Consider the following 11,080-nt stretch of genomic DNA (forward strand, 5'->3'; position numbering starts at 1 on the left):
CTATACCCTATAGTTTCGTGAAATTTTTAATTAGGTCCCTATACTCTTTTTCTTTTTAATTGAGTCCCTGCACTAATTTTTTTTTCAATTAAGTCCCTCTTAGTAGTAATTGGCTTAATTTTATAGGAACCCAATTAAAAAAAAGGAATTGATATAGGGACTTAAATAAAAGAAAAAAAAATGTAAGGACCCAATTAAAAAAAAAATTTGGTGCAATGACTCAATTAAAAGGAAAAAAAGTATAGGGACCTAATTGAAAATTTCGCGAAATTATAGGGACCAACAGAGTAATTAAACCATTTTTTTATTTTAATAAATTGAATAAATATTTTATTTATTAAAATAAATAATTTAAAAAATTATTACCATGTAGACGAAATATATGTGTTTATAAATATAAAAATATAATTTTTGAAAATAATAAAAAATATTAATAATTTAAATTAGACCAAATTCTTAAAAATAGAACATTTCAATTAATATAGAAGGTGGATGATCTTAACCATACTACTTCCATCCACTGACGTTTTTTATTAGAATTTACACTAAATCAATTCAAATAATAACAAGGCGGGATTCGAACCCCCAACACTTGCTTAAGCAAACTAGTGAGCTAACCACTAGACAAAGTTCATTAATTAGTTAGTTAAAACCGCCTATTTCTTCTGTTATTTTGAAACTGCTCATCTTTTCTGTTATTTGAAACTGCTTATCTTTCTTATTATTTGAAATATTCTATTTTTAAGAGTTTGATTTAATTTAAATTATTAATATTTTACATGTTTTAATTTATAAATTGAATTGATAATTTACTATTATTAAAGGTATCCCTTTTTTTAGAAGAAAATATTTAACTTTGAACAAAAGATTAAATTAGAACGATATAAAATATTTTAGACAAAAATAAAATATTTCAAACATTAAGGATAAAATTAGAACTTAGTTCAAATATTATGGACCAAAACAATATTTTTTCATTGTAAATTGTTATTTATTTTCAAATATTTAATAATAGGGTAAAATATACTTTTGTCCTTGATGTCTGTAATTTTTTTTAAAATATCTCTAATTTTTTATTTTATTTAATTTTATCTTTAACGTTTTCGATTCATTTAATTACAATTAAAAAAATATTTTATTTTTGTCTAAAACATTTTATATCGTTCTAAATTTATTCAATTTATTAAAATAAAAAAATATAATAAGTTGTCTCTATGACAGAAATACAATGTCACACACTTTCTTTTTGTGGGTCTAATGAATCAATAATTGTGTAGTCTAATTAATTCTTCCCCATCCAAGAGCCATCATCATGAACTACTAATGCATTGACACCTATCTTTCTACACATGTAGAAACAATTTCATTTCTACACCATAAAATACACCTTAAAAAATACTTTTAAGTTCCTAACTTTCCCCACTGAATGGCTGATAACAGAGTAACAGTATTTACACTTTAAAGAGCTAACATCGTGAATGTGACATCGTCAATCAAATCTGAAAAGAATTAAAATCCGTGACTGCTGAAACACTTATTAGGCAATAAATCTACTTACATTACAATAACCGTCTACGAAAACTAGAATGACCACAAGAAAAGAGCTAAAGCACCTATCTAAAGAGTTCTAACATGAGCTCTACACCACGATTCTTCATTAAAATTTTTTCAGAATCCTAGTGACTCCCATGGAAGAAGTTAAACTGGTACATGCGAGTACATTAACATATTCTCGATGCAGCTTGACTATTTTCACATTTCAGAGTAGCTATCTGCCTTGACTGTCGCTATCCTCTTCTGATATATTAAACAAGAACTTCGGAAGCGAGGCAATTCGAGGGAGATGAAGCAACAATTCTCCAAACGAGTCTTTCCTAGACATGCCTGGTGCCTGCTTGCTAGATGAAACATCTCTAGAGTCCTCTTCCAATATCTTGAAATCTATTCTACTTTTGTCATCCATCACTGTTTCATGAGTATGGGCAAGTTGAATACCTTTCCCACGGTCAGGCCCTTCAACCAGAGTTTCATGGTCATGTGAGTTCTGCACGGCTGGAGGGTCCTTCTGAAGAAGACAACAAAGAGAATTGACCCTTGACATGAGTGATTTTTCATCAGAAGCGGCTGTACCTATAGCCTGATTGTCACTAAGAAGATACTGTGCAATGTCCTCCAGCATTTCCTGGTACTCTGGCTCAGATGTTATTTGCTCAGAAAGGCAATGTTCAATGTGGCCAAGAAAATCGCTGACTGACATAGAAGGGCGTAATCCAGGCACTTTAATCTCATCCCAATTTCTAGGGGCCTTGGATTCAGCTTCAGAACTTGAACTCCCTTCAATTGCACGGCAGTCCATGACTAGTTTATAAAAGAAAAACAAAACAAAAAGTTAATATAAAGCACAATAAACCTTCAACACAGTGTAATAAAGAATCAATGATCAGGACAATCAATACAAGAGCCAGGTTCTTATATTACCTGAACTAGGGGAAGGCGCTTCACGGGGCAGACTATCTATGCTAATGGCTGGAGGATTATTGTGCTCAATCGTAAATGATGGTGACAGGGATGCAATAGGTGATTGCACGTCCAGAAAACTAGACATGGCAGATCCCTTACTGTTGACTTGATGCACATCATGATCTTTTGGATTGTCCGCGCTCTCAGCAGAAGAGGGCCTTGTCTCAAAATGAGGTGAATCCAAAATTATATCTGGTTGTTGGCTTAAAAAATTAAGACGGGCATCACACTGGATAAGCTTTTCAAAATGCTTGGTCAACAGCCCTTGTGGACATTGCAAAAGATGCTGCCTACAGAAAACCCAAGTTGAGTTAGACACATCAGGTCTTAGAAATATAATAACTTAGGACTTGATGATTATAGCATGAACCCAATATAAATTAGAAGTTAACACATTGAACCAAACAAATTTTCACAATAAAAAGCCATTAACGACTATGAATGTGTTAAATCTATATCATAAAGACTCCTCTAAAACTAAACAAATATGATATCCAAAAACCAAATGCAACTGGGCCTCCCCTCCCTCAATTATTTTACTGAGCTCTCTCGTTGTTACCTAATAGCACTCTCGGTTGTCCTATGGGAGATCAGTCTTCAATATTGAATGCTACCTTTGGTACCCAACTTATAACTTTTAAATCCATACCAAATATCAACGAAAATATTTGAGCTCACATCTACACCAGAGGATAACTGCGGAAAAGAATATACCTATGTTTGCTCGCCTGTCCATCCGTAAAATCTGATGTTGCCTGCCACAGTGTATGCTTTCTAGGCTGAGGATTAGTTTCCCTGAAGAAAAGAGGCTGTCTGGCAAGCTGCACATATACACAAATAAATTCCCAATGAATCAAAGAATACTGAACAACTAAGCATGCCTAGAGATTAATTATAAACTAGTTAATATAGAGAGATGACTAGGCAAATAATTACCACTACAGACAATGAACTAGGTCCATCCTCAGGGCAATTGGCCTTAAGTGCTGTAATATCTGACCATTGGATTTCTATTTTGCTCTTCAGCCCACCTTCAAGAATTTCCCAAACAAGCTTATGCTTAGCGAAGTAACACTTTGCCACCAAGTCGCCCTCATATTTTGATTTATACTGCACAAATAAACAAATAAATTTCAACCTAAGCAGAATTCAAGGGGGGAGGGAGGTGAAGATATCTCCCAAAAATACTAGTGACAAGGTAGTAATACTTGAACTATACCTCCCATGTACCAATTTTTAAAAGTGAAGCTGGGAAATTCGAAGCCTTAAGCTTATCAACAGAACTGGTTCCAGCAGCAGCACGCGTATCCTTTTTCCCTAGACAGCTTAAGTTGTCACTTTCCGTATTTGTAACAGCCACACTCCCTTGAGAAAGCTTCATTTGTATCAAATCCAACAGTGAAGGACTCTTCTTCAGACGCAAACCCAAAGGGCTAGGCTCATCAAGTATGCTGTATGCTGAAGCATCACCAAAAGATGCATCCCTTGAGATACTCTGCTCATGTGCGAAATTCCCAGAAACCAATCACAAGGAGAATAAGTCCCCGAAATAAAAGAACATTGTCAAATAAAAAGCTTATGACAACCAAAATTTTAAATTGAATATACTTTTTTTTTTTCATCTGCGCATGCAGTAACACGCCAATTAATCTTTCAATGAAAATTGTGGTTAACAACAAAATAATAAAATATCATATTCATCCGACTCTTGAACACAAGAAAGGAACTCTACTCTTTTCTAATCTCAACAGGGAATATCAAAAGGAACAAAAAAATTGCACGCCAAAATCACCCTTTTCTTTTTACCCAAAAACACGTTTTCTCTTTCTTTTTTTTTTCCCTTAAAAAAATAATTATTTTAAAAGTCCAGCTGATCACAAACCTCTTTCGGAGCGAGTGAAGATTTGGAGCGCTTGTTGATGGGACCATTCTCTTCCTCGAGAGGGTCCTCGATCTCCAGCTTTACCAGCCTCCTTTCACGGATCAACGCCGTTTCGGGGTCTGAATGGTGGTTCCCTGAGCCCATCAGCTGAACCATGGAAACTTTTCAGCGAGGCAAGAATGATAATACTTTGAAGAATCCAAGAATCGAATCAGCAATCGATTCCGACGCAACGATCGCAAAGATCGGAGATTCCGAGACGAAACCCTAAAAAAAGAAGAAGGAGAGAAGAAGAACACACAACAAACCACGAAGAAGAAGGAAAGGGGGCTTTGGTAATGTTCGACGAATCAGAGAGAGAAACAGAAAGAGAGAGAGGGGCTGGGTTTGGTAAAATTTTTTAGAGGGGTGTTTGTGGTTTTTAAGAACACAATTACTTTATTTTATGTTTGGCAAATTAAAAAGTGTAAGTATTTGTGTTTTTTTTTTTTTTTGTGGCTTTTAAAAATTAGGAGTATTAAAAGATTGGGATACTTTTGAAAGCATCTAAAATAGAACTTTTTAAAATTAGCTTAAACTTATTAAAATTTAAAAGTTTAATATAATTCTCTAATATAATAAATATTTAAAATTATCTTTATTAATTATTAACACTAGATTTTATTTATTTTTTTACACATATTTTTTGTCATTATATGGCCATTGAAATATTTATATATTTCTAATTTCTCACTCTAACTTCCATAAATTCTAACATAATCTTTATATATTTTTTATTTTTTAATCTAATCTTTACAATTTCAACACAAATACATTTCTAATTCTCTATTACGTATTAGGTATGAATTTCTATCTATTTATATTATTTTTTGTGCGTTATTTTTGTATTTTTTAGTAAANNNNAGTATTTGTGGTTATTAAAAATTATTTTTAATGTGATTTTACCAAATATAAGTGCTATAACTTTTAAAAAATTATCTTTTAAAAAATAGCTTTCATAAACTACTCTGGAAAAAATAAAAACTCTACCAAACCAAGTTAGAGTATAAAGACATGCACGTGAGTGAGAAGCACGTGCAAGATTTGTCGAATTGTCAAAAATGACCTCTGGTCCCTGTGCTGTGACGAGCTTTGAGGTTGGCGTGGGTTTTAATGTCATTTCACAAAGACACGTATGAAATTCATGGATATATGTGGGTCCCATTTTACCTTCCTTTCGCTTTAACTAACGGCGGAGTTTGCCACCTGGAGATCGATCCCGCCGGCTAGCTTCTGTCGTGATTGGCTCTGGTTTTGACACGTGGACTTCCTTGACTGGATGGACCAAAATTGGGATAATCTATGCCAGATGCATTGTTAGAGAGGGTGATTAAATCCGGATCCAATGTGCAGTATCACGGTAAAGATTGGATCGGATATTAAATTATAGAATTATACCTGGATATTTGATTGGCAAATCCATGGATCCAATTAAAAAATAAAAGATATTATAAATAAATGAAATTATAATGTTTTTTGTGNNNGAAAACTGTGGGAACATGGGTTAATAGGGAATGTGTTATGATAAAATATTAGAAATTTGGGTACCTACTCATGTGAGACCAGAAAAATTGAAAATCCAGGTGCATTGATATGTTATGTTTACTTTTATATTTTTAATAAAAAAAACCAAATTAGAACAAATAAATAAATAAATAAATAGATATTTTTTATGTTTTATTATTTAAAAAATATTATTTAATAATATTTTAAAAATAAACAAATATAAAATATAAAAAAATTATAATTTCTTATACAAAAAAAAATATTGTTTTTCTTTTCTATTATCGATTATATTCGATATTCAATCAGATTCGATATCTTCTTTTTTTTTTCAAAGTTAGGAATGAGATTTGAATTTGCGACTTCTAAGTGAGTATAAAGAGACTATATTATTTGAGTTATAGCTCGTTAACACCCGATCCGATATTTTAAATGCGAATTGAATCGAGATTTTATTTTTATCTTATCCGATTTGTAATATACCCCTAGAAGTAAATATCTTTGTATTGGATTTTTTTGTTAACATTATAAATTGTGTTATAAATGTGTTCCTCCTTCTAATACTATACCTTTTAACATTATACTATACTAAGTTATTATTAATATACCTTTAAAAAAATTAAAATTAGTTCGACTCTATCTAAACCGTGTTATCCATGGATGGAAGCCTCCTTCCAATATTATATTCTTTTATTTGGATAATCTATTTTTTATTACGTCTCTAAAAGGAATAATATCTCATTTAATATTATACTATACTAAGTTATTATAGAAATGGAATTGTTTATTCTGATTTTGTTCTTCATAAAAATCGTACATGAATTCTTTTAACCTGACTATTTATATAGCTAGCATGGTTGATATTTTATAAATGCCACCCACTAAAAGAGTGCAAAGTAGATAATTAAGTTTTCATTTTTTCGGCATTGAAAAATGGAATATCGTGGTAAACATTTTTTTTAACAATCATGCTTTGTCCAACCCCAACTTTGACCTGTTGACCAGAAACCCAATGTGTGGGGAATGTTGTTGGACAACACAACATATTCAAAGGGAAGTAGTGCTTGCTAGGGATGTCAATGGGCAGGGTGGGGGCGGAGATGCCTCTCTGCTCCCCATCCCCGCCTTTAGATTTGTTTTTTATTTCTGCCTCTATTTTTCGTCGTGGGGGAATATTGCTTCTCATCTCCATTTTCCATGGGTCCCATTTCTCGCGGGAACTCCATTCCCATCTACATAATAGTTCTAACTAATTATTAATTTTCATATGAATAGAGCTGCAAGTATCTATCTTATACAAAAACTGCAACATTTTATACAAAAAATCTAAATGACACGATGGTGACTTCTTTCGAAATAACGCAATAGGGGGGGAGGGGACGCAACAACGAGCCAAAGGACAAAGCAGTGGACAAGGTGGGAGACGCGGCAACAAAGAGGAGAATGGACATGACGGCAGAGTTACGAAAAGGAACGCCGCAAATAGAAATTATGATGCGGTAAGGGTGATGGCACGGTGAGGTGTGACGATGCGGTGAGAAGGGTAACGAGGGGGTGGCTACAGAGAGGTTGGATGGAGTATGGACAACCTTAGAGATCTCTGAATTGAAGAAGGGTTATGCAAATAAAAATTAGGAGTTTTGAGTTTCTATATATATGTGTATGTGAAAAATGACTAAAAAACATATATGAGAAATAAACTATTAAAGATAATTCAAGGAATTCATAAATTTCGGGGAATAGCGGGGACGGGGCGGGGATCCCCGCTCGGGTCCCCGCACCTGCTTCGGGGAAATTTTGTTCTCCATCCCCATTCCCGCGGAAAAAATTCCCCACAATCGGATCCTCATTTGGAGCAGTCCCCGCAGGGATCCCCGCGTCTCGGAAAATTTTGCCATCCCCAATGCTTGCTGCCATGAAGTTGTTTTTAGCTTCACGGTCAAAAGTTGCCATTTTAAATGCGCCAATGGGTGAATGAAATTCAAGATGTGTGTACACTTTGTGATAACCAAAACCTTCGCCTTTGACTAAACCACAACTATTCTTAATTCATTCTATTCTAACCCAACCTGAGATAAATCCACTAAGGGAAAGTAATCAAAGTATAAGAAACTAATTTTTAGTTATCCAACATTAGTCAATTTTAATGTAGGGTTACAATTTAGGATTTTGAGTTAAAAATTTATAATTTACCATTTAGAATTTAAAACATACAAAATAATTTTAAAATTAACTAATGTTGACTTAAAAAATTAATTGCCTAGCTTTACTCATCCACTAAACAACTTGGTTTCAAATTGTCAATTATGTGAATAAATACCAATTGTTACATGATACAGGAAGGGTGCCAAATTCATATGGTACTGATATAGGGATATCTCAATTGGGAAAACTATCTCACATCATTTGAAAAATTAAACAATTTTCAGATGGTGTAAAAGCAGATTTAGAGACGTCACAAATCACTAGACTAAACAAAGCTAGGTTTATGACTCAGATTGCAACCTTTATGTAACATTTCTGTTTACTTTCAGATATGGCAAGGCTCCAATTACGTTGTCATAGTCAGCCCTGCTTACTGGGTGCTGCACATGACAATAAAAAGGAGTTAGACATGAGAATGCAAATCCTATCATTTCATATAATGATATATATAGCAAATTCAAGCTAACACTTGTACTCATGCAAACTACCCACCTTATACATGATGAATAAGAAAATTTCAAAGATGTAAAATTTCCAATGGGGCATGTTAGTTGAATCCAAGTCAGATACCTAAGCCCTTCCGCATTACAAGTTACAACTAGCATCATTCTAGAAATCCAACTATAGACGGGATGATGTTGGTTTGGTAGAGGGAAACAAGTTCAAAACACTGGATTTCTCTAAAACCCATAATCAACTAAGTGCTAAGATGAGTATAAATTTCAGATACTCGGGCAGTAATTACTGACAAACTTTATGAAGTCACTCATATATGAAGTCACTCTGTGAACAGGTAGTATGGCAAGTAGAAATCAATGGAATGAAAAATATTGGGGAAGAAACTCAACTATATGATAAATGACTAGAAAGAATGACTTTTGTTCATGTTATGAACCTTCGTCCTAAATCAGACACCAATAGCTACAAACTACAAATGCCATTGCATTATAGTTTCTGACATGTTTCTTCCCCCTCCTATTTGAAGGTAGATAAGTGAAGGTGTTTTAATATCATGATTTTCAATTTATCACCATTTCAAATGGAGAGAAGGCTGGGAGACAGTTTATACTCCAGCTTTTGCTTGTAAGCCCAAAGTCACCCCTATTCCTCTAATCCCACCACGGCACCACCCCAACAAAGAAAATAAGTTAACATAGAAATCTTAGTAAAGTCAGCAGTTATCAATTTATTGAATTCAGATCAAAAGAAAACGAGAATTAGTTGAAGAATCCTCAATAAACAAGCAAAGTTAACCCTCTTCAGAATCAGCAAACATTCAATCCAATTCCTTGTAAAACAATGTCATCAGTCATCAGCCATCATAAAAATTCGCCCAATATTCAACAGTCATATTACTTCTACACTCTTAAGATACTCAGGGAAATTGCACTTCACATGCCAAAACAACAAAACCAACAGCACCAATAAAAAAAATTTAAATATCAGCAAACCAATTGCAGTTCGCAATTGCATGTAAGAAATTGGTAACTGGTAGCCAAAGCAGAATGCTTAATTTATTACTTAAAAGAAGCCTCGCACCTTGGCCATTGTTGCCACTGAAATTAGACCACTATCTAAGAAGCTAAGACACAACCTTATCCATAGAAGAAAACCAAAGAACAATCAAACAAATCAATGAAATAAAATACAACTACAGTACCATTTTGGAGAGTCGCAATTTCCTCTTGGTATTCTTCTTGGCCAACAAATGCTGCTTCCCAGCTCTCCTGCGCACAATTTTCCCTCGACCTGTCACCCTAAATCGCTTCGCCGATGCCTGCAAACAACGATACAAATGACATTCAAACAAAGGATGTAATCCAAATTTCACCATTCAAACCTAAAAAAATCGTAGCTTTATCAGAATACTAAAAAATATTAAACTTATTTTTCCTTCTTATTACACAACTGTTAATGAAACTTGGAGTTACTCTTACCTCGCAGAAAAGACCAATTCAACAAAGAAAGGAGTGGAAGAGAGAGAAAGAGAGAGAAAGGGGAAGGGACCTTGTGAGTTTTCATTTTGTAGCCCTTGGCAGAAACAATGGTGAGGTGCTGAATCCTTGTAGGGTTAACGGTGCAGAGTCTGTGAGGAAGCGTTGAGCCAGAAATGCAGCTTGACGAACTGAGTTTCAGTGAGCTGAACTTGTTCAACAGAGGAACATCAACTGAAGAAGAGTGAGAAACACGTGTATAGGGAGCGCGTGGTGGAAGCCTGAAGGGAAAGGAAACCGTTGCCGTTGCACACGCCATGTTTCGGAATCGAAGGTGTGAGGTTCAAAGGGAAGATTAGCTTGTGGTTGTGGATAATGATTAAAGAGAGGCCTGGCCAGGGGTTCCTCAATCTTTCTCTTTTTTGCTGTTGTGTCCCCCTATCTTTACTATATTCACATGAAAACACAATTCTCTCCTTTTTTTTTTTGGACACACTTTGGGCCTTGAGAGTTCTCTTCTGTTTAACGATTGGGCCTTGACAATTATATTACTTTTAGTTTTCATTATATGGACTCTGGGCTTCTCTTAATTTGGTTTGGCTCACCATAATCTTATTGCTAATTTTGGTCTCCCCACCCTCCCTCTATTGGAGCTTGGTAATGATTAATTGGCTATCCATGATAGCAACTCTATTAGTATGGCTAAAATATATATAATTAGATCATTTATTTATCATAGTCTGTACAATTAGTTAGAAACTTAGAATAACAATTTTGTTAGTCTCTTGTATATAAGATTATTTTTTATACAGTACAAGGTGTGATTTGTCACACTAACAAAAAATCTTTAGCTCTATTTTCCATATTCTCTCCTATCCTTATTCTTCTTGTTAGAATAAATTAATTTCAATATCCCAGATCATCCATATTAAATCATCAAAAATATATCATATCATAATGCGGAAGCGTATCTAAATTCATAAACATGAATCATACG

At 34.0% G+C, this 11,080-nt stretch overlaps 2 protein-coding genes across 2 annotated transcripts; both read right to left on the bottom strand.

Annotated features, from left to right (window-relative positions):
• On the bottom strand, positions 1,427 to 4,815 carry LOC107641491. The gene is made up of 6 exons (XM_016344984.2): positions 4,403 to 4,815; positions 3,740 to 4,015; positions 3,457 to 3,630; positions 3,235 to 3,341; positions 2,479 to 2,810; positions 1,427 to 2,358 (listed from the first exon to the last, which is right to left on the bottom strand). Exons 1-6 carry the CDS (start codon positions 4,556 to 4,558, stop codon positions 1,769 to 1,771), a joined length of 1,635 nt encoding a protein of 544 aa, XP_016200470.1. The 5' UTR covers positions 4,559 to 4,815; the 3' UTR covers positions 1,427 to 1,768.
• LOC107641499 (50S ribosomal protein L35, chloroplastic) lies at positions 8,195 to 10,542 on the bottom strand. Its single transcript, XM_016344990.2, has 3 exons — positions 10,157 to 10,542; positions 9,810 to 9,926; positions 8,195 to 8,529 (listed from the first exon to the last, which is right to left on the bottom strand). Exons 1-3 carry the CDS (start codon positions 10,400 to 10,402, stop codon positions 8,452 to 8,454), a joined length of 441 nt encoding a protein of 146 aa, XP_016200476.1. The 5' UTR covers positions 10,403 to 10,542; the 3' UTR covers positions 8,195 to 8,451.

The sequence above is a fragment of the Arachis ipaensis genome, chromosome B01 (assembly GCF_000816755.2).
Source record: "Arachis ipaensis cultivar K30076 chromosome B01, Araip1.1, whole genome shotgun sequence".
NCBI lineage: Eukaryota > Viridiplantae > Streptophyta > Magnoliopsida > Fabales > Fabaceae > Arachis > Arachis ipaensis.